We start from the raw sequence: 12635 nt of genomic DNA on the forward strand, positions 1-12635 counted from the left end.
TCTCGCCAAGTTGCCCAGGCGAGTCTCGAACCCGCGGGCTCAGGCAATTCACTCACCTTGGCCTCCCAAAGCGCGGGATTACGGGCTGAGCCACTGAGCCTGGCTTAGAACATTTTCATCACCCCCAAAGAACGCCCCCTAGCCATCACCCGCACAAGCACTCCACTTCGGCACCCTCCCTCCCCCAGCCCTGGCAACTACTAATCTACTTTCTGTCTATGGATTTGCCTATTGTGGACATTTCACATAGATGGATCATGCAGGATGTGGCCCTCATGTCTGGCCATGCAGCATCATACTGTTAAGGTCCATTCGTGCTACAGCAAGTATGACTGTGCCATGTTGAAAGTGCTGTGAAGATGGGCTCGGGGTGCTAGGGTGCTGCCATATGCCAGCAGGCTTGTCTGGACTGATGCCAATCCAGGAAGGCTTCCCAGAGGAAGAGGCTTTTAATAGCGGTGTACCAACAGGAAAAAGAAAGTCATCAGAGCTGTGGTTCTGGCTGTGCAGGAATTTATAGTCTAGGCAGAATGGTCCACATATACATTATGGAAATTGAGAGGTGACTTAAGCTCTAAGCCCCAGATGAACAGAACAGATAGTAAGAGTGGCTGGAGCTCAAATGAGAGGGAGCCACAGAGGGCCCAGGGGGTCCAGAGAGCTTCTGGCAGAGACAGGGCTTGGAAGATAACGACCAGCAGTGGGGGGGGGGGGCAGGCCCAGAGCACAGGGCAGTGGAGGAGGCTGAGAGGCCCACCTGTGGTCCTTCCGACGAGGGGGCGTGGTCTGCCTCAACAGCCCAGCCTCTTGGGGGAGTCACTGCAGGCTTGGGTGGGGTCAGAGGGTGCAGGGCCTGGACTGCCAGCCTGAGGGAGGAGCTTATTCCAAAGGCAGGGATGGGGCCGGCTGTGGTGGCTCATGCCTATAATCCCAGCACTTTGGGAGGCCAAGGTGGGAGGATCGCGTGAGGCTAAGAGTTCAAGACCAGCCTGGGCAACATAGCAAGAGCCCTCTTTCTACAAAAAAATAGAAAAATTATCCAGGCATGGTATGATGGTGCGCGCCTGTAGTCCTGGCTACTCAGGAGGCTGAAGCAGAGGGATCACTTGAGCCCAGGAGGTCAAGGCTGCAGAGAGCTATGATCGTGCCACGCACTCCAGCCTGGAGCCATTATGGGTGGTCCACGACCATCTACCACTTCTGGGTACCTAACCTGTGGCAGCCAGAGAGTTAGGGACACAGGTGAGATGACAGGAGGAGATAAAGTGAGGCTGGAGCCCACTAGCCCTTCTGGATAGGCTTTGGCGAGGCCAGAGCAGAGAGATCTTAGGAGACATGACACCCTGTGACTTCGAACCCTCAACCTGGAGGCCCATGGGCAGTGGTAGGAACAGCTGCACCCACCCTTCTCAGTAACACCCCTGGGTCTGCTGGCACCAGGGAGCCATGAGAAGCTGGGCCGCATGGGCATTTATTTAGCCTGCGGATCTGAGTGTGGGCTGGAGGCAGCCAGCCTGGGTTCCAATCCCAACTCTGCCACTTCCTGCTGTTTGGCCTGGGGCAACCTGTCTGACCTCTCTGTGCCTCGGCCTCCCCATGAAAAATGGGCACAGTGGCCGGGCATGGCGGCTCACACCTATAATCTCAGCACTTTGGACGGCCGAGGTTGTAGGACTGCCTGATCCCAGGGGTTCAAAACCAGCCTGGGCAACTTGGCCAGACCTTGTCTCTACCAAAAAATCAAAAAGTTGACCGGGTGGGGTAGTGCGTGCCTGTCGTCCCAGCCACTTGGAAGGCTGAGGTGGAAAGAGGAGGTAGAGGCCGTGGTAGCCGTGATTGTGCCACTGCACTCCAGCCGGGGCGACAGAGTGAGACTGACTCAAACAAACAAACAAAAACCAAAGAAGGGTTTGTGGTTGATCATGGGACAATGTGGTTCATACAAACTTCCTCTTGAGAGTCAAGGAGTTCACCAGGGTCTCAGAGAGGACAAACAGCTATTCGGACCCTGACGGGGTGTCGCTGTGTCCCCACCCTAAGGTGAGGATTCGAGGAGGAAGCAGCTTCTTCGTGACAATGGTTTGAGCCATCCCTAGTAGACATGAAGTGGTAAACAGAAAAGACGTCCCCTTCTCTTGATAGTGGTCTGCAGGTGAGCCCTCCTGAATGTGGTCTTGAGTTTCCAGGCAGGTCCAGGCTCGACTCTAAACATGGCTGCTCAGGTTGGGGACCGACCCTTCCCTCCCCAGCTGTCCAGAGGCACCATGGGGCCTCCCATCTCTGCTGTCCTCACTCAGCTCTCAGCATGAGCATGCCAGTCAGCTTCTGCGGTGTCTCCACAGGGTTCCTCTCAGGAAGTACTCTGCCGTCCTCACCCAGGTATCCCCGAAGGTCATGCAAAGGGCCTGGGGCAGAGTGGGGGCCTGGTACCTCCCTGTCGCCGGATTAGAATACAGCTGGTGTGAGACTCTGCCCTTCACCTCTGCTCTCTCTCCTCCCAACAGGCTGAACTCGGCAAGCCCCGAGAAAGGAGCTGCAGTCTGCCTGGTGTTAATTTTAACTATGGACTCTACATCCGGGGGCTGGACGGAGGGGTCCCGGAAGGTGAGCCAACACACTTTGGATCATGAGGGTCTGGGGAGTGGGCGGAAGGCTCACCTCCCACCCCCTTCACAGAGCTCTTGACCCAGATTGGCTGCGGCCGGGTGCCAGAGAAAGACCCAAGGACCATGAGTCTGGGCAGCCGAGGGCTTAGCCGAGATGGGGAGGACCAGGCAGGGGGCAGATCTGAGGTGTCAGAGAAATAGCAAGGGTACCCCAGACTGTGAACACAGAGTGGGTTTGGGACCAACCCTCTGATTGCCCAAAGGAGGCCAAGGGCGGGGCCAGCCCAGCACCAGGAAAGAGGCCGGGCCTCTTCTGGCATCTCTGGGGTCCTGGTCCCTCCCTTTCGGCCATCATGCTTTCTGGGGCCCAGGCAGGCTGTCACCTGGTGGGCTGGGGTTAGTGCGAAGGTAGAGGACCAGTTTCTTCTCAGTCAGCTGCCACGGGGGGAGGAGGGGCTTGTCTCCCAGACTGACCTCTGCCGCCTGGTTCTGTCTCCCCTGTCCCCAGCCATCGGACACTGGAACGTGTATAAGCAACAGCCCACCTGCCACCAAGAGCTGACCCGGAATTACATCGCCATGAACCGCGGGGCGGTGAAAGCCGGCCTTGTGACCGCCAGGGAGAATGTCCTGTACCGTCAGCTCAATGACATCCGCATCAGCGACCAGGATGACCGGCGCCTGAAGAAGGAACCGCCCTCTCTCCCGCCAAACATGACTTTCGGGGTCCGGGCACGGTAAGGCGGCTGGCACCCATTGGCCTCCATGCCCTGGAGGGAAGAGGGGGCTGACTAAATCCGGGAACAATGTCGGGGGGTGACAGGGCAGCAGGGCATCCTCCCAGGCCCACCTTCCTCCTTCTCCAAGGACTCTTGTGTGACCTTCATGGCCACATCCTGAATCCTGTGAGCTGGGTCCTTGCCTTGCCGCGGGACACACAGTAAGGCCACCCATGTTCCCTCAACTAGCGAACGCTGATTAAGACCATCTCTGTGGCCCTCAGGGGACTTAATAACCTGAATGAGAGAGGGGAGAGCCTGCCAGTTTACCCCAGCACGGCACCAACCTGGTGAGGCCACAAGAGAGACCCTGGAGCCTGCACTCAAATCTTGCCTCGGTTTCTGCATCTGTAAAGTGGGGTTAACAATAATACCTGCTTCTTGGTATTGCTGAGAGGTTTCAGTGACATTAAGGCATACAAAAATCACAGCATAGGGCCTGGGACACAGTAAGTACTCAATAAATGTCAGTTAGTAGGAGGGGAGACCCCAAAAAACCAGAATTATCTTTTAGAGGCTTGGTCCCTTGTCGTACAGGTTTCCTGTGCTAGGTAAGTGTTCGAGGAAACCATAGCATCCGTGTACCAGCTAGCATTGTTGTGAGACGCTGAATTTGGCTTCGGTGATTTTGTGTGTGTGTGTGTAGATTCTTTCAGTGTGCTTGCCCATTTCATGATGGGTGATTTACGAGTGTACCTGCCCACACCGCCCTGAGTGTTCAGCAGTTTTTGCCCCCAGATGGCATGACCCTCACGGCCCCTCCACCCTGTTCACCCGATCTCACCTCGAGAGATTTTGTTAGTTTGGTTCCCTGGATGAAAAGAGTCCTCAAAGGGAAAAGTCTTGCCGATGTGGAAGAGGTGAAACAAAAAACAGCAGAAGACTAAAAGGCGTCAAAATCGATGCATTCAAAAACCATTTCAAGCAGTGGAAAAAGTGTTCTGATAGGTGTATTGCATCAAACAGAGTACTCTGTAGATGACTGAAGTTTAAATATGTAGGAATAATTTTTTTTTTTTTTTGGAGTTGAAGTCCCACTCTGTCACCCAGACTGGAGTGCAGTGGCACGCTCCCAGCCACCGCCGCCTCAACCTGCTGTGCTCCGGCAATCCTTCCGCTTCAGCCTTCCAGGTAGCTGGAACTGCAGGTACGCGCTACCACGCCTGGCTAATTTTTGACTTATTGTAGAGAGGAGGTCTCGCCAAGTTGCCCAGGCGGGTCTCGAACCCGCGGGCTCAGGCAATCCACTCACCTCAGCCTCCCAAAGTGCTGAGATTACAGGCTGAGCCACCGAGCCCGGCTATAAATTTTTTTTGAGTTGGAGTCTCATTGTCTCCCAGGCTGGAGCAAAGTGGCAAGCTCACAGCCACCGCAGCCTTGACCTGCTGGGCTCCAGCAATCCTTCCGTCTCAGCCTTCCAAGGAGCTGGAACTACAGACACATGCCACCACTCCCAGCTAATTCTTTGATTTATTGTTGAGACGAAGTCTCGCCAAGTTGCCCAGGCTGGTCTCGAACCTGCGGGCTCAGGCAATCCTCTCACCTCGGCCTCCCAGAGTGCTGGAATTATAGGCGTGAGCCACCGCACCTAGCCAAGCTGTGAAATTTTAAAAGATTGTTATTGCGGTTTGACTTACACATCGTGAAACACACAAGTCACGAAGTGTTCAGCTTAGTGAAATTTTATAGGTGGAAACACTCACGTAACCACGACTCGGGTAAAGATATAGAATATATCTGGCACCCCAGAAAGCTCCTCTGTTCCCCCTGAGAAATGACTGCCCTGTGGCCCCACCATCTCCAAAGGCTACATGAGTCCCATCACCGCCCCAGTGATTCCACACCCTCACCACTATCAGTGAGGGCAAGGATGCCGCTAACCTAGGCTTAGATCAGCTCCCGAATGCCAGTGGGGACCCACAGTCCACACAGATACAGGCGGGGAGATAAAGAGATGCCAACAGGCGGTATTTAGCACTGTGGACCTCATTCTGCCCATGCCGGGTCTTCTCCTAACTACACTTCTGCAGAAACCTGCTACCTGCTGTCGCTCTCCTTCCAGAATTGGCCTTTCCCAGCCATTGTCCACATTCCTCCTGAGCTCCCTCTCTAGTACACAGATGGAACGATGCCATTCTCGACACAGATATCTGTCACAGCTCCACAGTCAGGGACTTCATCCTGTTTGCTGCATTTGCCTCCCTGGGTTGGATCTCTCACTGCCAGGGGCGTCCAACCTTTTGGCTTCCCTGGGCCACATCGAATAAAGTGGAATAGTCTTGAGCTGCACACATATAAATTATATAACAGAGTTAGTGTATATATATAATAAGACTTATTATTTTTTTTTTGAGTTGGAGTCTCACTCTATCGCCCAGACTGGAGTGCAGTGGCCGCTCCCGGCCACCGCAGACTCGACCTGCTGGGCTCTGGCGATCCTTCCGCCTCAGCCTTCCGAGTAGCCGGAATTACAGGCGCGCGCTACCACGCCCGGCTAATTTTTTTTGATTTATCGCAGAGATGAGGTCTCGCCTGCCCAGGCGGGTCTCGAACCCTCAGGCTCAGGCAATCCACTCACCTCAGCCTCCCAAAGACGTGGGATTACGGGCTGAGCCACCGAGCCCGGCTAAGACTTATTTTTAAAATATTTTAATGTAAAGTTTAGAAAAAATGAGAATAATATAAAGCTAGTGGGAAACTCAACCTTGTTTTTGTAAAACTTATCTATCGATGTTGAGTTCGATGGAAGTGGTCGCAATTCTTAGGGAGTTCTCAAGGTGCTCGTCAGAAATGTTTGTTCAAGTTTTTCTCATCCTGTGCCTCATCACTGAAAACAGCTAGGCCGGGCACAGTGGCTCATGCCTGTAATCCCAGCACTTTGGGAGGCAGAGGCAAGAGGATTACCTGAGTCCAGGGGACTCAAGACCAGCCTGGGCAACTTGGCAAGACCTTGTCTTTAGAAAAAAAAAAAAACAACAACAGCTGCTCACAAATGTAAGTGCTGCCAAAAAGTGACGTCACGAATAAGGAGTGATTGTGAACTTCAAAAATGGAATCATGCACGGGGTCTCGAAGAAACAAACACTAAAAAAATACATGATGTTAAAAGATTTTGCGGGGCTGTGTTACTAGCTGTCCTGGGCTGCATGCAGCTTGTGGACTGTGAGCTAGACATGCTGGCACTACTGGAAACAGAGCCCCAATCTGCACAACTTTTATAGAATCAGCCCACATGCATTGTGGGAACTGACTTCTCACCTGACTCCAGGGAGGGGCATATGATCAGGCTTGCCCAACCAGAAGATCAGATTCCTCTGGCCTCAGCCATTGGCTCAGAAGCAGACATGTAACCAGGCTTGAGTCAGTCAGTGCATCTCACAAGCACTGGTCCCAGTGGCTGGGTCAGAGCCAAGCGTGTGACTTGACGCATGTTCCAACCCTGGCACACATGACATTCTGTAATAATAGAATGTAGTTGCATGTAATCAAAACTCAATTCAAACTGCCTTAATTTTTTTAAGAGAATTTATTGCCTCACATGATGTCACAGCTTAGGAGCAGGGCTTCAGGTACAGTTGGATCTAGCTGGTCAGGCAATGTCATCAGCATCTGTCTCTCCATGACTTGACTGTGCTTCCTGGTTTTGGCTCTGTTCTCTGACAAACTTCTTCTTCACCTGCAGAATGGCCAGTAGCAGTTCTGTTCTGACTGTTCTCTTGGTGTGCCCAGCGTGAAGGATGTAGGAGCTACAAAAGCCTTGAAGTCAAGACTATTTGATCCATCCCCAGTCAAGTGCCCATTCCTGACCCAACCACTATGACCAGGGCTTGTGAGATGCACTGATTGGTCAGGCTCGGGTCACATGTCTGCCTCTGAGCCAATGACTGAGGCCAGGACAATCCAAAGGTCTGACTGGCCAGGTCTCCTCACGCCCCCTCTCTGGAGTCAAGTGATGTCAATTCCCACAATCCACATGGGCCGATGATGGAAAAATTGTGCAGATCAGGGCTCTGTTCCCTGGAGGGGAATGGATGCCTGGCAGGCAGACCCAGCAAATGTCCACCGTTGCAGGGCTTCCTAACCCTTTTGGCATAATAGCGCAAACAGCATATTACAAAAATTTCCAATATTTATGCATCACTCTGAACAAATAAATAGGCGAGGCTGCTCCCAGACGGCAACAACAAACCCTGACATTCAACTGTCTGGAGCCCTGCCCAGCCACCTGTGACTGACAGAGCCAACATCCTACCTGGCCTTCATTTAAGGCCATTGACACCCCAACTCAGTCTTTCGTTTCAAGCCCCCCTCCCACTGTTCCGGGACCAGGACTATGCCACACATACATTTTTTGAGGTGTATGATTCCTTCTTAATTTTTAATGTTATTTCCTCTAATTTTTAAAATTGTAGTTGGGAGGCCAAGGTGGGAGGAGCACACAGCCCAGAAGTAGGAGAACAGCCTGGGCAACATAGCAAGACCTCATCTCTACAAAAAAAAAAATTAGTTGGGCGTGGTGGCATGTTCCTGTAGTCCCAGCTACTCAGGAGGCTGAGGCGGGAGGATTGTCTAAGCCCAGGAGGTCAAGGCTGCGGTGAGCCATGATCGTGCCACTGCACTCCAGCAGTCTCCCAACTCAAAAAAATAAAATTGTGGTAAAATATATGTAAGATATGCCATTTAAATCCTTTTTAAGTGTACAGTTCAGTGGACATAACTACATTCACATTGTGTGCGACCGTCACCACCATCCATCTCCAGAAATTTTTCATTATCCCAAACTGAAACTCTGTCCCCAAGAAACACTAACCACCCTCCTGGCCCTGCCCCTGGCACCTACCAGTCTAGTTTCTGTTTCTATGAATTTAACTCCTCCAGAGACATCACATAAATGGAATCATATAACATTTGCCTTTTTTATGTCCAGCTTATTTCACTGACCCTAATGTCCTCAAAGTTCATCCATGTTGTAGCATGAGTCCGAATTTCCTTCCTTTTTAAGCCTACATAATATTCCCTTATGGAGCCTCGTGTCCTGTCAAACCTGCAGCTCCCAGGCTTCCGCGACCACAGAGCACCTCATCGGTCTCCAAGGCCCCGATTATGTCCTTGTCGCCTCCGACCGAGTGGCCACCGGCAATGTTGTCCAGATGAAGGATGATCATGATGAGATGCTTAAGATGAGAGAAAAAATCTTACTCCTATGTGTTGGAGAGGCTGGAGACACTGTACAGTTTGCACAATATATTCAGAAAAATGTCCGACTTTATAAGATGCGAAATGGATATGAATTGTCTCCCACAGCAGCAGCTAATTTCACATGCTGAAACCCGACTGATTGTCTTTGGGGTCGGACCCCATATCATGTGAACCTCTTCCTGGCTGGCTACGATGAGCATAAGGGACCAGCGCTCCACCACATGGACTACCTAGCAGCCTTGACCGAGGCTCCTTTTGCAGCCCAAGGCTATGGTACCTTCCTGACTCTCAGTAACGGATACCACACAACTACTATCTCACAGGAGAGGGCAGCAGAGCTTCTTAAGAAATGTCTAGAGGAGCTCCAGAAATGCTTCATCCTTAATCCGTCGAACTTCAGCTTTTGAATCATCGAAAAAAACAACATCCATGACCTGGATGACATTTCCGTCCCCAAACAGGGCTCGTAGTGTCATTCCCTCCCTCCCATTTGCCAGGGAACTTTTTTGATGGCCGCCTTTATTTTGTTCTACCCTTTGTGGAGGTACACTCCTGATGGATGGTTAATTCAGAATAAAGCTGAATGTGGTTACGTGGGAAAAAAATATTCCTTTACGCATATATACCACATTTTGTTTGCCCATCCTTCTGTTGATGGACATTTGGATTTTTTTCTACCTCTTGGCTATTGTGAATCAAGCTGCTATGAGCATGCGTGCACAAATACCTGTTTGAGGTCCTGCTTTCAATTCTTTGGGGTATCTACCTGGAAGTGGAATTGCTGGATCCTGCGGTCATTCTATGTTTCATTTTTTGAGGACCCGCCATACTGCTCTCTATAGCATATGCTGCCATATCTTTGTGCGCTTTTCTTGCCATCCTACCTGATAAAGCCAACTCGTGCTTCAAAGTTCCTCTCAGCCTTAGCACTTAGGTAACCTTTCCCACCTCCTCCCATGGCCCCAAATACTAGGCACATCTCTCACCAGAAATGTATTTTTATTCACCAGCCCTTAAAGCCAGGAAGGTGACACTAGAGACACATTGGAAAGTCACTTCCGGGATGGATTAACCAATCACCTGTGCTCCTTGGAAATCCTTCCCCAAGTCGGTCTCTCCAAGAGGTCGCCCATGACTTTTGCTGACTGATCTGGCTCTCGTTCACAGTCTGCAGCACGAGTGATCCCCTTGCCTTGTTCTTGCAGGGCTCTTGGGTCAGAGAGGACAGGGTGTCCATGTTGTGCACTGGGTCACTAGATGAGTCCATGCTGGTGACCAAGTGTCTCAAAGACAGTATGGTGATAGGGAAAGAGCCATGGGCCGGGAGTTGGCCTGTGGAGCTCGATCCAGCTTTGTTCTAACTCTCCAGGTCAGTCTGCCCCAGGGCTTTTGTTTCCTCATGTGTAGATGAGGGTTACCCTAGAAACACACACACGAATCGCAACATTCTGTGGTCCTCAGAACACATTCTGTCCCCCTCAGCTTGGTGATAAACTTTCATGCCGATTTGTTATTTGTTACTGTCGTTAAATCTCTGTGCAGGAGGTAAGCACAGGCAGAGAGAGGTTAGTGGACCTCCCCAAGTTCACACAACTTCTTCATGACAGGGTTTCTCAACCTAGTGTACTTAGACTTAAAAAGGGAAAATAGACCGAGCGCAGTGACTCGTGCCTGTAATCCCGGTGCTTTGGGAGAGGATCACTTGAGCTCAGGAGTTCGAGACCAACCTGGGCAACATGGTGAGACCTTGTCTCTACCCAAAAAAGTGCAAAAATTAGTAGTGGTGCATGTATTCCCAGCTACTCGGGAGGCTGAGGTAGGAGGATCACTTGAGCCCAGGAGGCTGAGGCTGCAGTGAACTGGGATCACGCCACTGCACTCCAGCCTGGGCAATGGAATGAGACCCTGTCTTAAAAATTAAAAAAGAAAGAAAGAAAGAGAATATTAGAGCACACAGGACATGAGCCACCCCATGCTTAAAAGCCCTTATTTTAACAAGAAAATAGAAGTTCAGACTAGTGAAGAGAGCTTCCCTGTAGTCACACAGCAAGTTGTTAAACCAAGCCAGCTCTAGAGTCTGGCTGGCAGACTCCCCGTCCAGTGCTCCTCGCTCTGTGACCTGCTTCCTTGGGACTGAGGGGCAGTGTGAACACTCATAGTTTTTTTTTGTCCTGGGGTGGAGGTTTTCTATTGCATCGCCTAAGTCAGCCAGGCCCGGAAAGGACATCCATTGTTATTCAGCTTTCAATATAAAAGCTTAAATTGCCATGAAACCGAGTGGCCACAATTCCAGGGAAAAGACATGATGAAATGCCGGCTAGATCTTCTGTGATGGTAAATGGGATTTGTATATGCAAACTGAATGGATTTTAAAATGGTATTTAATGACAATTTTCGTAGCAGACATTAGCATTAATTGCACAAAAATGAAAATGCTGCATTAGGATGCTGTTAGCAGCAAATATCGTGGCCATAAAGCTTTATCTTGATCAACAGCCGCCCTTTCTCGTGTGACAGGGCAGCTCAGCAAATTGCAGGCAAAAGGGCTTTTACGGAGCAGAAATGGCCCCCAAAGCAGGCCCAAATCAGCATCAATTTCGCTTTATTTCTTCGTAAATGGAGGTTAAATGGCTACTGGAAAAGCTTTGACCGAGATGCCCAACCTGCCTAGAAACTCTCCACCTTACAGCATCAACTCGGAGGAACAGTTAAAAAATCACTGCCCTTCTCTGTAATGGGACTATTACTTTAAAGTTATGGGACCTAAGCCCATTCGCTAATGACCACCTTTTACAAGCCTCAACTGTATTTATTTCTTTACCTTAAAAGCATGTTAAAAAACCGAATCTGATTGCGCCCAACTAGGGAGGTGTTAGGGCGATTTGGTCCAATCAATACATAAACAAATAAACAAATGCAGGTTATTTACTCGTAACTACAGATGTATTTAAAAATAAAGTCCATGGCTGGGCGCGGTGGCTCACGCCTATAATCCCAGCACTTTGGGAGGCCGAGGCAGGAGGATTGCTTGAGCCCAGGAGTTCGAGACCAGCCTGGGCACCATAGCGAGGACTCATCTCTAAAAAAATAATAATAAAGTAAAATAATAATAAAATAAGTCAGCCTCGGAATGGATCCACAAACACTCACTCTAAGCTAGAGTGCTAAGGGAGCAGGGCTTGCAGTCGCTGCCGTATGAGTTAAGCTTCCCGCCACAGCTAGGTCGCCCAGCGCCCGACCCCCTTTTTAGACTTGCAGTGGGGAAATGAATCACAGGGAGGGGTGTGCCGCCCTCTTTTCCACACACCTCCAGCCTCTTGGTACCAGATGGGATTCAACCCTGAATCTGGGATTATTCAACTGCTTCCTTTCCCGTTAGCTTATTCGGTTTCCAATCCGCACCAATTGGTTACAGGCTGTCACTACATCGGAAAGGTGAATTTCAACCCGTGAGCCTCTGTGGCTCAAAGAAAGTGGAGACCCAACCAATTACCTGGAAAATGGGGTCATGTAGACACAGGTCACGATCGGAGGCTGTGCCAAGTCAACCCACAGAGGTATTTGGCCCATGCAGTAATTTTTTTTTAAAGTTGAATAAATTGCCAGATTTCAAAGTCAAGCTGGGCACAGTGGCTCCTGCTTGTAGTCCCAGCACTTTGGGAGGCCGAGGTAGGAGGATAGCTTTAGCCCAGAAGTTTGAGACCAGCCTAGGCAACACAGTGAGTTTCTACCAAAAAAATCAAAAAATGAAGCAGGTGTGGTGGTGCACCAGCTACTTGGGAGGCTAAGGCAGAAGGATTGCCTGAGCCCAGGAGGTCAGGACTGTGGCAAGCTGTGATCGTGCCACTGCACTCTAGCCAGGGCAACAGAGTGAGACTCCGACTCAAAACAAACAAACAAACAAACAAACAAACAAAAACAACAGAAAAATCATAGCAACACCTTGATTTCCCACTTCTCTTGAAAAATTAGAAACCTGGGCAACTGGGTCTGCACTCTGCCCAGCTCCAAGGGCTGGAGCTGAGAGGGGGCATCTGTGCTCTTACATTTA

At 50.5% G+C, this 12635-nt stretch overlaps 1 protein-coding gene and 1 pseudogene across 2 annotated transcripts in view; both read left to right on the forward strand.

Annotated features, from left to right (window-relative positions):
* CFAP77 (cilia and flagella associated protein 77) overlaps positions 1-12635 on the forward strand; it is a 174877-nt gene that overhangs the window by 102554 nt on the left and 59688 nt on the right. The window contains exons 5-6 of the mRNA XM_021718203.1: positions 2505-2604; positions 3115-3343. Coding sequence (XP_021573878.1) covers positions 2505-2604; positions 3115-3343 — 329 coding nt within the window. The remainder of the gene's footprint in view (positions 1-2504; positions 2605-3114; positions 3344-12635) is intronic.
* On the forward strand, positions 8415-9054 carry LOC103271818 (annotated as a pseudogene). The gene has a single exon (XR_002482608.1). The product of XR_002482608.1 is annotated as a proteasome subunit beta type-2 pseudogene (transcript).

Source organism: Carlito syrichta, unplaced genomic scaffold (genome assembly GCF_000164805.1).
Source record: "Carlito syrichta isolate Samal-C Ts95f unplaced genomic scaffold, Tarsius_syrichta-2.0.1 Scaffold311915, whole genome shotgun sequence".
Classification (NCBI taxonomy): Eukaryota; Metazoa; Chordata; class Mammalia; order Primates; family Tarsiidae; genus Carlito; species Carlito syrichta.